This window comes from Nerophis ophidion, linkage group LG10 (genome assembly GCF_033978795.1).
Source record: "Nerophis ophidion isolate RoL-2023_Sa linkage group LG10, RoL_Noph_v1.0, whole genome shotgun sequence".
In the NCBI taxonomy this organism is placed as follows: Eukaryota; Metazoa; Chordata; class Actinopteri; order Syngnathiformes; family Syngnathidae; genus Nerophis; species Nerophis ophidion.
The window spans coordinates 48,166,947-48,184,700 of NC_084620.1; the positions used below are offsets into that span (position 1 = coordinate 48,166,947).

At 33.0% G+C, this 17,754-nt stretch overlaps 1 protein-coding gene across 1 annotated transcript in view; it reads left to right on the forward strand.

Moving 5' to 3' along the window:
* The window catches only part of zdhhc17 (zinc finger DHHC-type palmitoyltransferase 17), a 90,879-nt gene that overhangs the window by 72,017 nt on the left and 1,108 nt on the right, over nucleotides 1-17,754 (forward strand). The window contains exons 13-17 of the mRNA XM_061913989.1: nucleotides 1,896-1,989; nucleotides 6,260-6,343; nucleotides 6,423-6,580; nucleotides 6,649-6,743; nucleotides 16,047-17,754. The exon at nucleotides 16,047-17,754 is cut by the window's right edge and continues 1,108 nt beyond it. Of these exons, the coding sequence (XP_061769973.1) occupies nucleotides 1,896-1,989; nucleotides 6,260-6,343; nucleotides 6,423-6,580; nucleotides 6,649-6,743; nucleotides 16,047-16,185 (570 nt within the window). The 3' untranslated portion in view covers nucleotides 16,186-17,754. The remainder of the gene's footprint in view (nucleotides 1-1,895; nucleotides 1,990-6,259; nucleotides 6,344-6,422; nucleotides 6,581-6,648; nucleotides 6,744-16,046) is intronic.

Here is a 17,754-nt window from a genome sequence, read left to right on the forward strand (position 1 = left end):
AAAATGTATGAGAATGTTTTATATTTAAAGAAGGGTTTTTAAGACTTTTTTTAAAAGCATCCACAGTCTGTGGTGCCCTCAGGAGGTCGTTCCAAAGACTGAAAGCGGCGAAGCAGAAAGCCCAGTCTCCCATAGTTCGGAGTTTACCATTAATCCGACTTCGGATGGATTAAAATTTATGAGAATGTTTTATATTTTGAACGTTATTTTTAACACTGTGATTACAAGCGGAATTATTCATGATTTATCGTGTTAAGCAATGTCACCTAAGATTTACCTGAGAGCACTTTACATTGAACAAACAACCTCAAAGTGCTACAGTGCATTTTAAAAAACAAGTAAAATAAATATTAAAAAAATTAAACTAGAACAGACTAATTGCTAGAATTTGCACACAAAAATCTAAAAAAGGGTTTTTTTTAAAAAAGAAGGGTTTTTTGCTTTTTTAAAAGCATCCACAGTGAGTGGTGCCCTCAGGTGGTCAGGGAGAGCGTTCCACAGACTGGGAGCGGCGGAGCATAAATCCCGGTCTCCCATAGTTCTACCATGTATCCGACTACTTGAACAGGTGCTGTAAAAAAACATTAACAGTATGAGGAAAACATCCTTACATGAGAAAATGTAATGAGAAAAGATTAATAACAGAATGAAGAAAACATCCTTACATGTGAAAATGTAATGATCAAAGATTAGCAGTGTAAGGAAAACATCTTTACATGAGAAAATGTAAGGAGAAAGCATTATTTACAGTATGAGGAAAACATCCTTACACGAGAAAATGTAATGAGAAAAGATTAATAACAGGGTGAGGAAGACATATTTTCATGAAAAAAAGGAAGAAGAAAAGATTAATAACAGTATAAGAAATGTCATGAACATTAAATCATTTTGTGATTGGCCTTTAGTTTATCGGGCGGTATAGCTCGGTTGGTAGAGTGGCCGTGCCAGCAACTTGAGGGTTGCAGGTTCGATTCCCGCTTCCGCCATCCTAGTCACTGCCGTTGTGTCCTTGGGCAAGACACTTTACCCACCTGCTCCCGGTGCCACCCACACTGGTTTAAATGTAACTTAGATATTGGGTATCACTATGTAAAAAAGCGCTTTGAGTCACTAGAGAAAAGCGCTATATAAATATAATTCACATCATGATAGTGAGAAAACTTAATGTTCTGCACACACACGTTGGCCTTTTTAAATGAATTTTACATGTCTGACAATCTGGTTTCTGCAAAATGTAGATAGCAAAATGTAAAGAGAAAAGATTAATAACAATTTGTTCCAAAAACAATTTGAAATATGGACTCGTCAGACCACAGAACACTTTTCCACTTTGCATCAGTCCATCTTAGATGAGCTCCGGCCCAACGAACCCGGCGGCATTTCTGGGTGTTGTTGATAAATGGCTTTAGCTTTGCATAGTAGAGTTTTAACTTGCACTTACAGATGTAGCGACCAACTGTTGTTACTGACAGCGGTTTTCTGAAGGGTTCCTGAGCACATGTGGTGATATCCTTTACACGCTGATGTCGCTTTTTGATGCAGTAGAATACTGCCCACAGCCAAAACTGTTTAGAATGCAGCCACCAAGTCAAAAAGTTTGGACAGCCCCTTATTAAAGTGAAACTACAACAAAAGTAGAGATCCGATACCACGATCCACTTTCTGCATTGATACTATTTATACTTAGATCGATACCCCCACCACCCCTTAAAATCTGGTATTTTCACACCAGATAAGGACAAGAGTAATTGGTGCTGTGTTGATATCATGGTAGTAGAACATTCCACACATAAAACATCAACACTGCTGACTCGTGTTGTCTTCATGTGTGGACTTTGTAACAAACTAAACATCTCTGGAATCTAAATGAAATGTTCTCTGTGTTGTTCCCACAGATACGGAAGCCCATAAGGTCCAAACACTGTGCCGTGTGCAACCGTTGTATCGCCAAGTTTGACCACCACTGCCCCTGGGTGGGAAACTGTGTGGGTATGTTCTCCACTGCACTTTATTATGTTTATCTATCTCAGACACACAGTAGTCTTACTTCAAACTGCACTTTATTATGTTTATTTTTGACGGATACACAGTAGTCTTACTTTAAACTGCACTTTATTATGTTTGTTTATGTCAGATACACAGTAGTCCTACTTTAAACTGCACTTTATTATGTTTATTGTTTATGTCAGAGACACAGTAGTCTTACTTTAAACAGCACTTTATTTTGTTTATTTATGTCAGATACACAGTAGTCTTACTTTAAACTGCACTTTATTATGTTTATTGTTTATGTCAGAGACACAGTAGTCTTACTTTAAACAGCACTTTATTGTGTTTATTTATGTCAGATACTCAGTAGTCTTACTTTAAACTGCACTTTATTATGTTTGTTTATCTCAGACACAGTAGTCTTACTTTAAACTGCACTTTATTATGTTTATTTATGTCTGATACACAGTAGTCTTACTTTAAACTGCACTTTATTATGTTTATTTATGTCAGATACACAGTAGTCTTACTTTAAACTGCACTTTATTATGTTTATTGTTTATGTCAGAGATACAGTAGTCTTACTTTAAACAGCACTTTATTGTGTTTATTTATGTCAGATACTCAGTAGTCTTACTTTAAACTGCACTTTATTATGTTTGTTTATCACAGACACACAGTAGTCTTACTTTAAACTGCACTTTATTATGTTTATTTATGTCTGATACACAGTAGTCTTACTTTAAACTGCACTTTATTATGTTTATTTATGTCAGATACACAGTAGTCTTACTTTAAACTGCACTTTATTATGTTTATTTATGTCAGATACACAGTAGTCTTACTTTAAACTGCACTTTATTATGTTTATTGTTTATGTCAGAGACACAGTAGTCTTACTTTAAACAGCACTTTATTGTGTTTATTTATGTCAGAGACACAGTAGTCTTACTTTAAACAGCACTTTATTATGTTTGTTTATCTCAGACACACAGTAGTCTTACTTTAAACTGCACTTTATTATGTTTATTTATGTCTGATACACAGTAGTCTTACTTTAAACTGCACTTTATTATGTTTATTTATGTCAAATACACAGTAGTCTTACTTTAAACTGTACTTTATTATGTTTATTGTTTATGTCAGAGACAGTAGTCTTACTTTAAACAGCACTTTATTGTGTGTATTTATGTCAGATACTCAGTAGTCTTACTTTAAACTGCACTTTATGTATTGATGTCAGACACAGTAGTCTTACTTTAAACTGGGTCTAGGTTTATTAGGTTATTTTATTGTCTTTTATGTTTAGTTTGGTTGTTTTAGTGTCTTTTAGGTTTAGTTTGGTTCTTTTAGTGTCTTTTAAATTTAGTTTTGTTTTTTTAGTGTCTTTTAGGTTTATTTAGTTATTGTATTGTCTTTTGTGTTTAGTTTGGTTGTTTTAATGTCTTTTAGGTTTAGTTTGGTTCTTTTAGTGTCTCTTAAGTTTATTTTTTTTTTAAGTGTGTCTTAAGTTTAGTTTGGTCCTTTTAGTGTATTGTAAGTTTAGCTTAGTTCTTTTAGTGTCATTTAGGCTTATTTGGTTCTTTTAGTGTCTTTTTGGTTTAGGTCAGTTGTTTTAGTGTCTTTTAAGTTTAGTTCGGTTCTTTTGGTGTCTTAAGTTTAGTTCTTTTATTTGTCTCTTGGGTTTATTTGGTCATTTTATTGTCTTTCAGGTTTAGTTTGGTTCTTTAAGTGTATTTTATGTTTAGTTTAGTTTTCTTTTAGTGTCTTAGGTTTAGTTTGGTTCTTTTCGTGTCTTTTAGGTTTAGTTTGGTTCTTTTCTTGTCTTTTGGGTTCAGTTTGGTTCTTTTAGTGTCTTAATGATAGTTTGGTTCTTGTGTCCTTTTGGTTTTACTATTAGTCATTTTCGTGTCTTTTAGGTTTAGTTTAGTTTTAGTGTTTTTAAGGTTTGGTTTGGTTCTTTTAGTGTCTTAAGTTTAGTTTAGTTCTTTTTGTGTATTTTAAGTTTAGTTTAGTTCTTTTAGGTTTAGTTTAGTTAATTTAGGTTTGGTTTAGATATTTTAGTGTCTTTTAGGTTTAGTTTGGTTATTTTAGTGTCTTAAGTTTAGTTTAGTTATTTTAGTGTCTTAAGTTTAGTTTAGTTCTTTATAGTGTATTTTAAGTTTAGTTTAGGTATTTTAGTGTCTTTAAGGTTTAGTTTGGATCTTTTAGTTTTTTAAGTATAGTTTAGTTCTTGTTGTGTCCTTTTGGTTTACTATTAGTTCTTTTTGTGTCTTTTAGGTTTAGTTTAGTTTTATTGACTTTTAGATTTAGTTTGGTTCTTTTAGTATCTTTTAGGTTTAGTTTGGTTATTTTTTGTGACTTTTAGGTTTACTTTAGTTTGTGTTTTTTAGGTTTGGTTTGGTTCTTTTGGTGTCTTAAGTTTAGTTTAGTTCTTTTAGTGTATTTTAAGTTCAGTTTTTTTAGGTTTGGTTTGGTTAATTTAGGTTTAGTTTAGTTATTTTAGTGTCTTTTAGGTTTAGTTTGGTTCTTTTAGTGTCTTATGTTTGGTTTAGTTATTTTATTGTCTTAAGTTTAGTTCTTTTAGTGTCTTTTAGGTTTAGTTCAGTTATTTTAGTGTCTTTTAGGTTTCAATTGGTTCCTTTAGTGTATTTTAGGTTTAGCTTGGTTCTTTTAGTGTCTTTTAAGTTTAGTTTAGTTATTTTAGTGTCTTTTAGGATTTGTTTAGTTCTTTTAGGTTTAGTTTGGTTATTTTTGTGTCTTTTAGGATTACTTTAGTTTTAGTGTTTTTTTAGGTTTGGTTTGCTTATTTTTGTGTCTTAAGTTTAGTTTACTTCTTTTAGTGTATTTTAAGTTCTTTTAGTGTCTTTTAGGTTAAGTTTGGTTCTTTTAGTGTCTTATGTCTAGTTTAGTTATTTTAGTGTCTTAAGTTAACTTCTTTTAGTGTCTTCTAAGTTTAGTTCAGTTATTTTAGTGTCTTATGTTTAGTTTAGTTATTTTAGGTTTAGTTTGGTTATTTTAGTGTCTTAGGTTTAATTTAGTTCTCTTAGTATCTTAAGTTTAGTTTGGTTCTTTTAGTGTATTTTAAGTTTAGTTATTTTAGGTTTAGTTTGGTTATTTTTGTTTACCTTAAGTTTAGTTCAGTTCTTTTAGTGTCTTTTAGGTCTAGTTTGGTTCTTTTTGTGTATTTTAAGTTTAGTTTAGTTGTTTTAGTGTCTTTTAGGTATAGTTTCGTTCTTTTAGTGTATTTTAAGTTTAGTTTAGTTCTTTTAGTGTATTTTAGGTTCAGTTTGGTTCTTTTTAATGTATATTAAGTTTAGTTTAGTTCTTTTTGTGTCTTTGAGGTTTAGTTTGGTTCTTTTAGTGTATTTTAAGTTTAGTTTAGTTCTTTTAATGTCTTTGAGGTTTAGTTGGTTCCTTTTATGTCTTTTTGGTTTAGTTTGGTTCTTTTAATGTATTTTAGGTTTAGTTTGGTTCCTTTTGCATCTTTAGGTTTAGTTTGGTTCTTTTAATGTATTTTAGGTTTAGTTTGGTTCCTTTCGCGTCTTTTAGGTTTAGTTTGGTTCCTTTAGAGCAGTGGTTCTCAAATGGGGGTACGCGTACCCCTGGGGGTACTTGAAGGTATGCCAAGGGGTACGTGAGATTTTTTTTTAATATTCTAAAAACAACAAAAATACAAAAATCCTTTATAAATATCTTTATTGAATAATACTTCAAGAAAATATTAATGTAAGTTCATAAACTGTGAAAAAAAATACAACAATGCAATATTCAGTGTTGACAGCTAGATTTTTTGTGGACATGTTCCATAAATATTGTTGTTAAAGATTTCTTTTTTTGTGAAGAAATGTTTAGAATGAAGTTGATGAATCCAGATGGATCTCTATTACAATCCCCAAAGAGGGCAATTTAAGTTGATGATTACTTCTATGTGTAGAAATCTTTATTTATAATTGAATCCCTTGTTTATTTTTCAACAAGTTTTTAGTTATTTTTATATATTTTTTCCAAATAGTTCAAGAAAGACCACTACAAATGAGCAATATTTTGCACTGTTATACAATTTAATACATCAGAAACTGATGACATAGTGCTGTATTTTACTTCTTTATCTCTTTTTTTCAACCAAAAATGCTTTGCTCTGATTAGGGGTACTAGAATTAAAAAAATGTTCACAGGGGGTACATCACTGACAAAAGGTTGAGAACCACTGCTTTAGAGTGTTTAGGTCCTGTTCACCAATGTGAGCATTTTATTTTGGCGGGCACAGGAAGTGGGAACCACCGCTACTTCATGGGCTACTTGTTCTTCCTGCTGTGCATGATCTGCTGGATGATCTACGGCTGCATCTCCTGTGAGTTCCTCACCTCCTCATCACATGACATCATCTCCATGAGTTGCTATTTCACACCCCGTGTGCCGGAACCTTCCAGACTGGAGGATCCACTGCGCCAGCAGCTACGCCAAGGACGGCTTCTGGTTCTACCTGACCCAGATCGCCTCCTGCTCGCCCTGGATGTTCTGGATGTTCCTCAACAGCATCTTCCACTTCCTGTGGGTGGCCGTGCTCATCATGTGCCAGCTCTACCAGGTGGGGGTTCTCGCTCGCCCCGTCGCTCGCCCTTTTTCTCATCCCGCCTTCTCATCCCTCGCCACCAGATCGCCGCTCTTGGGATCACCACCAATGAGAGGATGAACGCTCGGCGCTACAAGCACTTTAAAGTCACGGCCACCTCCATCGAGAGCCCCTTCAAGTGAGTCAGGTCTTCTCATGTCAGTCACCTCTCATGTCCATCCCTGCACCGTCTGTCAGTCACACTCATGAGGAACTTCACTACCTGACCACATGTGAGGAGAAAAGATTAATAAGAGTACGAGGAAAACTTCTTTAGATGAGAAAAGATTACAAATATGTGAGGAAAACATCTTTAGATGAGAAATTGTAATGAAAAAAGATTAATAACAGTTTGAGGAAAAATTATTTGCATGATTATAAATGTGAGGAAAAAAATAACAGTATGAGGAAAACAACTTTAGATGTGAAAATGTAATGAGAAAAGATTAATACATATTTAGATGAGAAAATGTAATGAGAAAAGATTAATAACAGGATGAGGAAAACTTCTTTAGATGAGAAAATGCAAGGAGAAAATATAAAAAATATATGAGGAAAACATCTTTATATGAAAAATTGTAATGAGAAAAGATTAATAACCGTTTGAGGAAAAAACATTTACAAGAGTAAATGTGAGGAGAAAAAATAACAGTGTGAGGAAAACAACTTAAGATGTGAAAATGTAATGAGAAAAGATTAATACATCTTTAGACGAGAAAATGTAATGAGAAAATAGTACTAACAGTATGAGGAAAAAGTCTTCACATGAGAATAATGTAATGAGAAAAGATGAATAACAGTATGAGTAAACCATCTTTAGATGCGAAAATGTAATGAGAAAAGATTAAAAATATATGAGGAAGACATCTTTAGATGAGAAATTGTAATGAGAAAAGATTAATAACAGGATGAGGTAAACTTATTTAGATGAGAAAATGTAAGGAGAAAAGATTAAAAATAAATGAGGAAAACATCTTTAGATGAAAAATTGTAATGAGAAAAGATTAATAACAGTTTGAGGAAAAAATATTTGCAAGAGTAAATGTGAGGAGAAAAAATAAAAGTATGAGGAAAACAACTTTAGATGTGAAAATGTAATGAGAAAAGATTAATACATCTTTAGATGAGAAAATGTAATGAGAAAAGATTAATAAGAGTATGAGGATAACTTCTTCAGATGAGAAAATTTAATGAGAAAAGAGTAATAACAGTATTTGGAAAAAGTCTTCACATGAGAATAATGTAATGAGAAAAGAGGAATAACAGCATGAGGAAAACATCTTTAGACACGAAAATGTAATGAGAAAAGATTAAAAATATATTAGAAAAACATCTTCAGATGAGAAATTGTAATGAGAAAAGATGAATAACAGTATGAAGAAAACTTCTTTAGATGAGAAAATGCAATGAGAAAAGATTAATAACAGTATGAGGAACAAGTATTTGCATGAGTAAATGTGAGGAGAAAAAATAACAGTATGAAGAAAACATCTTTAGATGTGAAAATGTAATGAGAACAGATTGACAACAGTATGAGGAAAATTTTAGAAGAGAAAATGTAATGAGAAAAGATGAATAACTGTATGACGAAAACATCTTTAAATGAGAAAATGTAATGAGAAAAGATTAATAACAGTATGAGGAAAACATCTTTAAATGAGAAAATATAATGAGAAAAGATTAATAACAGTATGAGGAAAACGTATTTGCATGAGTAAATGTGAGGAGAAAAAAAAACAGTATGAGGAAAACAACTTAAGATGAAAAAATGTAATGGGAAAAGAGTAATAACAGTATGAGGAAAAAGTTTTCACATGAGAATAATGTAATGAGAAAAGATTAATAACAGCATGAGGAAACCATCTTTAGATGCGAAAATGTAATGAGAAAAAATGAAAAATATATGAGGAAAACATATTTGGATGAGAAATTGTAATGAGAAAAGATTAATAACAGTTTGAGGAACAAATATTTGCAAAAGTAAATGTGAGGAGAAAAAATAACAGTATGAGGAAAACAACTTTAGATGTGAAAATGTAATGAGAAAAGATTAATACATCTTTAGACAAGAAAATGTAATGAGAAAAGATTAATAAGAGTATGAGGATAACTTCTTTAGATGAGAAAATGTAATGAGAAAAGAGTAATAACAGTATGAGGAAAAGTCTTCACATGAGAATAATGTAATGAGAAAAGAGGAATAACAGCATGAGGAAAACATCTTTAGATGCGAAAATGTAATGAGAAAAGATTAAAAATATATTAGGAAAACATCTGTAGATGAGAAATTGTAATGAGAAAAGATGAATAACTGTATGAAGAAAACTTCTTTAGATGAGAAAATGCAATGAGAAAAGATTAATAACAGTATGAGGAACAAGTATTTGCATAAGTAAATATGAGGAGAAAAAATAACAGTATGAAGAAAACATCTTTAGATGTGAAAATGTAATGAGAAAAGATTAATAACAGTATGAGGACAAGTTTAGATGAGAAAATGTAATGAGAAAAGATTAATAACAGGATGAGGAAAACGTGCTTGGATGAGAATGATGTAATGAGAAAAGATGAATAACAGTATGACGAAAACATCTTTAAATGAGAAAATATAATGAGAAAAGATTAATAAGAGTATGAGGAAAAAGTATTTGCATGAGTAAATGTGAGGAGAAAAAAATAACAGTATGAGGAAAACAACTTAAGATGAGAAAATGTAAGGCGAAAAGAGTAATAACAGTATGGGGAAACAGTCTTCACATGAGAATAATGTAATGAGAAAAGATTAATAACAGCATGAGGAAAACCTCTTTAGATGCGAAAATGTAATGAGAAAAGATGAAAAATATATGAGGAAAACATCTTTGGATGAGAAATTGTAATGATAAAAGATTAATAACAGGATGAGGTAAACTTATTTAGATGAGAAAATGTAAGGAGAAAAGATTAAAAATATATGTGGAAAACATCTTTGGATGAGAAATTGTAATGAGAAAAGATTAATAACAGGATGAGGAAAACAACTTTAGATGTGAAAATGTAATGCAAAAAGATTAATACATCTTTAGATGAGAAAATGTAATGAGAAAAGATTAATAACAGGATGAGGAAAACATCTTTAGATGAGGAAATGTACTGAGAAAAGATTCATAACAGTATGAGTAAAAAGTATTTCCTCATGTAAATGAGGAAAAAGTATTTGCATGAGTAAATGTGAGGAGAAAAAATAACAGTATGAGGAAAACATCCTTAGATGAGAAAATATAATGCGAAAAGATTAACAACAGGATGAGGGAAACATCTTTAGATGAGAAAATGTAATTAAAAAAGATTAATGCATCCTTAGATGAGAAAATGTAATGAGAAAAGATTAATAACAGCATGAGGAAAACATCTTTAGATGCGAAAATGTAATGAGAAAAGATGAAAAATATATGAGGAAAACATCTTTGGATGAGAAATTGTAATGAGAAAAGATTAATAACAGGATGACGAAAACAACTTTAGATGTGAAAATGTAATGCGAAAAGATTAATACATCTTTAGATGAGAAAATGTAATGAGAAAAGATTAATAACAGGATGAGGAAAGCATCCTTAGATGAGGAAATGTACTGAGAAAAGATTCATAACAGTATGAGTAAAAAGTATTTACATGAGGAAAAAGTATTTGCATGAGTAAATGTGAGGAGAAAAAATAACAGTATGAGGAAAACATCCTTAGATGAGAAAATATAATGCGAAAAGATTAATAACAGGATGAGGAAAACATCTTTAGATGAGAAAATGTAATTAAAAAAGATTAATGCATCCTTAGATGAGAAAATGTAATGAGAAAAGATTAATAACAGGATGAGGAAAATGTAATGAGAAAATAATAACAATATGAGGAAAAAGTAGTTGCATGAGTAAATGTGAGGAGAAAAGATAACAAGATGAGGAAAATTTCTTTAGATGAGAAAATGTAATTAAAAAAGACTAATGCATCCTTAGATGAGAAAAGATTAATAACAGGATGAGGAAAACATCTTTAGATGAGGAAATGTACTGAGAAAAGATTCATAACAGTATGAGTAAGAAGTATTTCCTCATGTAAATGAGGAAAAAGTATTTGCATGAGTAAATGTGAGGAGAAAAAATAACACTATGAGGAAAACATCCTTAGATGAGAAAATATAATGCGAAAAGATTAACAACAGGATGAGGGAAACATCTTTAGATGAGAAAATGTAATTAAAAAAGATTAATGCATCCTTAGATGAGAAAATGTAATGAGAAAAGATTAATAACAGCATGAGGAAAACATCTTTAGATGCAAAAATGTAATGAGAAAAGATGAAAAATATATGAGGAAAACCTCTTTGGATGAGAAATTGTAATGAGAAAAGATTAATAACAGGACGAGGAAAACAACTTTAGATGTGAAAATGTAATGCGAAAAGATTAATACATCTTTAGATGAGAAAATGTAATGAGAAAAGATTAATAACAGGATGAGGAAAACATCTTTAGATGAGGAAATGTACTGAGAAAAGATTCATAACAGTATGAGTAAAAAGTATTTACATGAGGAAAAAGTATTTGCATGAGTAAATGTGAGGAGAAAAAATAACAGTATGAGGAAAACATCCTTAGATGAGAAAATATAATGCGAAAAGATTAATAACAGGATGAGGAAAACATCTTTAGATGAGAAAATGTAATTAAAAAAGATTAATGCATCCTTAGATGAGAAAAGATTAATAACAGGATGAGGAAAATGTATTGAGAAAATAATAACAATATGAGGAAAAAGTAGTTGCATGAGTAAATGTGAGGAGAAAAGATAACAAGATGAGGAAAACTTCTTTAGATGAGAAAATGTAATGAGAAAAGAATAACAGGATAAGGAAAACATCTTCAGATGAGAAAATCTAATTAAAAAAGATTAATGCATCCTTAGATGAGAAAATGTAATGAGAAAAGATTAATAACAGGATGAGGAAAACGTATTTAGATTAGAAAATGTAATGAGAAAATAATAACAGTATGAGGAAAAAGTAGTTGCATGAGTAAATGTTAGGAGAAAAAATAACAGGATTAGGAAAACTTCTTTAGATGAGAAAATGTAATGAGAAACGAGTAATAACAGTATGAGGAAAAAGTTTTACATGGGAAAATGTAAGAAGTGTTTAATAACAGTATGAGGAAAACAAACAACTGTAAATGAGATAATGTAATGACAAAAGATTAACAGTATGAGAAAAAGTCTTTACATAAGAAAATGTAATGAGAAAAGATTAATAAGGGTATGACAAAAACTTCTTTAGATGAGAAAATGTAATGAGAAAAGATTGATAACAGAATGAGGAAAACTTCTTTAGATGAGAAAATGTAATGAAAAAAGATTAATAGTATGAGGAAAAAGTATTTTCAAGAGTAAATGTAAGGAGAAAAAACTGTTTGAGGAAAACATCTTTGGATGAGAAAATTATATATTATCATGGATACATGAGGGTCATGATGATATGATATTATTGATACATGAAGGTCATGATGATATATTATCATTGATAAATGAAGGTCATGATGATATGATATTATCATTGATACATGAAGGGCATGATGATATGATATTATCATTGATACATGAAGGTCATGATGATATGATATTGGCATTGATACATGAAGGTCAAGATGATATGATATTATCATTGATACATGAAGGTCATGATGATATGATGTTATCATTGATACATGAAGGTCATGATGATATATTATCATTGATACATGAAGGTCATGATGATATGATATGATATTGATACATGAAGGTCATGATGATATGATATCATTGATACATGAAGGTCATGATGATATAATGTTATCATTGATACATGAAGGTCATGATGATATCATATTGATGCATGAAGGTCATGATGATATGTTATCATTGATACATGAAGGTCATGATGATATGATATTATCATTGATACATGAAGGTCATGATGATATGATATTATCATTGATACATGAAGGTCATGATGATATATTACCATTGATACATGAAGGTCATGATGATATCATTATTGATACATGAAGGTCATGATGATATGATGTTATCATTGATACATGAAGGTCATGATGATATGATGTTATCATTGATACATGAAGGTCATGATGATACGATATCATTGATACATGAAGGTCATGATGATATGATGTTATCATTGATACTTGAAGGTCATGATGATATGATGTTATCATTGATACATGAAGGTCATGATGATATATCATTGATACATGAAGGTCACGATGATATGATATCATTGATACATGAAGGTCATGATGATATGATGTTATCATTGATACATGAAGGTCATGATGATATGATGTTATCATTGATACATGAAGGTCATTATGATATGATATCATTGATACATGGTCATGATGATATGATATTATCATTGATACATGAAGGTCATGATGATATATTATCATTGATACATGAAGGTCATGATGATATGATATCATTGATACATGAAGGTCATGATGATATGATATCATTGATACATGAAGGTCATGATGATATGATGTTATCATTGATACATGAAGGTCATGATGATATATTATCATTGATACATGAAGGTCATGGTGATATGATATTATCATTGATACATGAAGGTCATGATGATATGATATCATTGATACATGAAGGTCTTGATGATATGATGTTATCATTGATACATGAAGGTCATGATGATATGATATCATTGATCCATGAAGGTCATGATGATATGTTATCATTGATACATGAAGATCATGATGATATGATATTATCATTGATACATGAAGGTCATGATGATAAATTTGTTGTCACAGGAACAGCAGTTAGAACATGTCATGATAAAATATAAACATATTGTCAAAGTATGAGAAGAAAAGAAATATGTCCTGATAAATAATAATAATAATAAATCAGTAGGAGAAATTGTGCATGAAAAAGGTCACAATATGAGAAAGTAACAATACAAGAAATGTATTGTAATAGTTTGATGAGAAGGTCATGGTAATACTGCAATACTATAACATATCTTCATACAAATCACATGTATGATAAATATATCAAGATACATACATGTGGTACTACAATACAACATAGTATTTAATATTATAATACAATAAGTGAAACTATCATAATATATAGATATGGTACTAGAAGACGACATAGTATTTAGTATTACAATACAGTAAGTACTGAGGAAAAAGTAGTCACATATATTTATGACAATGACATACTAATACCTTAGACGAGAATCACCCACTGTATACTACTGTAAGTGTACTGCTGTAAGTGTGCTAGTGAACTGTAAGTTTACTACTGTACGTGTACTACTGTAAGTGTACTAGTGTAAATGTACTGTAGTTTTACTCCAGTAAGTGTACTAGTGTACTGTAAGTGTACTACTGTAAGGGTGCTAGTGAACTGCGAGTGTACTAGTGTAAGTGTGCTACTGTAAGTATACTAGTGTACTGTAAGTTCACTGCTGTAAGTGTGCTAGTGAACTGTAAGTGTACTGTATGTTTACTACTGTACGTGTACTACTGTAAGTGTACTAGTGTAAATGTACTGTAGTTTTACTCCAGTAAGTGTACTAGTGTACTGTAAGTGTACTACTGTAAGGGTGCTAGTGAACTGTGAGTGTACTAGTGCAAGTGTGCTACTGTAAGTGTACTAGTGTACTGTAAGTTTACTGCTGTAAGTGTACTGGTGTAAGTGTACTGTAGTTTTACTCCTGTTAGTGTTCTAGTGTACTGTAAGTGTACTAGTGTAAGTGTACTGTAGTTTTACTCCCGTAAGTGTACTAGTGTACTGTAAGTGCACTACTGTAAGTGTACTAGTGTACTGTAAGTGTACTAGTGTACTGTAAGTGTGCTAGTGTAACTGTACTACTGTAAGTGTACTAGTGTAAGTGTATTGTAGTTTTACTCTAGTAAGTGTACTAGTTAGTGTAAGTGTACTGTAGTTGTACTCCAGTAAGTGTACTAGTGTACCATGCTAGCTATTGGATACCATGCAAGCAAAAAGTAAATGCTAGCTATCAGATACCATGCTACATGCTAGCCGTAAGTAAATGCTAACTATTAGATGCCATGTTAGCTATTGTATAGGATACTAGCCAGAGGTTAATCCTAGCTATCAGATACCATGCTAGCTTTAAGTTAAGGCTATCTATCAGATACCATGCTACATGCTAGCCGTAAATAAATGCTAGCTATCAGATATAATGCTAGCTATCAGATACCATGCTAGCTTTAAGTTAATGCTAGCTATCAGATACCATGTTACATGCTAGCCGTAAGTAAATGCTAGCTATCAGATATCATGCTAGCCATAAGTTAATGCTAGTTATTAGATACCATGCTAGCTATTGGATAGCATGCTAGCCAGAGGTTAATGCTAGCTATCAGATACCATGCTAGCTTTAAGTTAATGCTAGCTATCAGACACCATGCTAGCTTTAAGTTAATGCTAGCTATCAGATACCATGCTAGCTTTAAGTTAATGCTAGTGTTAGCCGTAAGTAAATGCTAGCTATCAGATATCATGCTAGCCATAAGGTAATGCTGGCTATTAGATGCCATGCTAGCTATTGGATAGCATGCTAGCTTTAAGTTAATGCTAGCTATTAGATACCATGCTAGCTTTAAGTTAATGCTAGTGTTAGCCGTAAGTAAATGCTAGCTATCAGATATCATGCTAGCCATAAGGTAATGCTGGCTATTAGATGCCATGCTAGCTATCGGATAGCATGCTAGCTTTAAGTTGATGCTAGCTATTAGATACCATTCTACATGCTAGCCATACGTTCATGCTAGCTATCAGATACCATGCTAGCTTTAGGTTAATGCTAGTGTTAGCCGTAAGTAAATGCTAGCTATCAGATATCATGCTAGCCATAAGGTAATTCTGGCTATTAGATGCCATGCTAGCTATTGGATAGCATGCTAGCTTTAAGTTAATGCTAGCTATTAGATACCATGCTAGCTTTAAGTTAATGCTAGTGTTAGCCGTAAGTAAATGCTAGCTATCAGATATCATGCTAGCCATAAGGTAATGCTGGCTGTTAGATGCCATGCTAGCTATTGGATAGCATGCTAGCTTTAAGTTAAGGCTAGCTGTTAGATACCATTCTACATGCTAGCCATACGTTCATGCTAGCTATCAGATACCATGCTAGCTTTAAGTTAATGCTCGCTATCAGATACCATGCTACATGTTAGCCATACGTTAATGCTAGCTATCAGATACCATGCTACATGCTAACCATACGTGAATGCTAGCTATCAGATACCATGCTACATGCTAACCATAAGTGAATGCTAGCTATTGGATACCATGCTAGCTATAAGCTAATGCTAGCGAGTAAGAGCAGGTGGTGAGTAATGTTGTCTCCCTTCCCTCGCAGCCACGGCTGCGTCCGAAACCTCATCGATTTCTTCGAGATGCGTTGCTGCGGCCTGATGCGGCCCGTGGCCGTGGACTGGACCAGCCAGTACACAATAGACTACGAGCAGACGTCCGGCTCGGGGTACCAGCTGGTGTGAAAGCCCCGCCCCCCCCCCCCCCCCCCCCCCCCAACCCCCTGGACCACCACGAGCCGGGATCAGCATGCCCCCGCCCACCCCGGACGGCGTGTCGCCACGACAGGAAATAAAAAAACGTGACGCCGCCCCTTTTTTATCCTTTCATCTCCAGGATTTCTTTTCCAAAACGGAAGGTTTGTTTGTTTTTATTTTGCAAAGAAGGCAAGTTCCATGTGGGAGAACTCCCACTCCCCCACTGACTTTGTATTCCTTTTGGGGGCTTGTCCGGGAGACTGACATATTTATTTCATATTTATATCATTTTAGCATTTTTTTTTTAAATATATATATATATATAAATATATATATATGACTGAGGCGCTATTAAAGTAGTGGTGTATTTATTATTAGAAAATGAAAAGGTTCATTCCACGTTGTCGTCTGCCTACGGCCTTGCACTGAATTATTTTGCCTGTTTCCACACAAACAGTGTAAAGAATGTACATAATCCGGACTGGGCTTTTTTTTTTTTTTTCGTGGGTGTTGCCGTTTAGTTTGGACTCCAAGTAGCTCGTGGTGGCGTCCAGCAGCGTCCTCCACTGCATGTACTAAGCTCCGCCCCCTCCCATGTATAGAATGACTCTTAGCGTGTATTTGTACCTCCTTCAATCCAGTGTCCGTGCAAGTGTGTAATATATTTCATGCTTTTTTTATTTGAAATGTGCTATATATATATATATATATGTATATATATATATATATATATATATATACATACATACAGGGGGGGCAAAAAAGTATTTAGTCAGCCACCGATTGTGCAAGTTCTCCCACTTAATATGATGACAGAGGTGTGTAATTTTCATCATAGGTACACTTCAACTGTGAGAGACAGAATGTGGGAAAAAAAATCATTGTAGGAATTTTAAAGAACTTATTTGTAAATTATGGTGTAAAATAAGTATTTGGTCACTTCAAACAAAGAAGATCTCTGGCTCTCACAGACCTGTAACTTCTTCTTTAAGAAGCTCTTCTGTCCTCCACTCGTTACCTGTATTAATGGAACCTGTTTGAACTCGTTATCTGTATAAAAGACACCTGTCCACAGCCTCAAACAGTCAGACTCCAAACTCCACTATGGCCAAGACCAAAGAGCTTTCGAAGGACACCAGGAAAAGAATTGTAGACCTGCACCAGACTGGGAAGAGTGAATCTACAATAGGCGAGCAGCTTGGTGTGAAAAAATCAACTGTGGGAGCGATTATCAGAAAATGGAAGACATACAAGACCACTGATAATCTCCCTCGATCTGGGGCTCCACGGAACATCTCATTCCATGGGGTTAAAGTGATCATGAGAACAGTGAGCAAAAATCCCAGAACCAAACGGGGGGACCTGGTGAATGACCTGCAGAGAGCTGGGACCAAAGTAACAAAGGTTACCATCAGTAACACACTACGCCAACAGGGAATCAAATCCTGCAGTGCCAGACGTGTCCCCCTGCTTAAGCCAGCGCATGTCCAGGTCCGTCTGAAGTTTGTCAGAGAGAAATGGGAGAATGTCATGTGGTCAGATGAAACCAAAATAGAA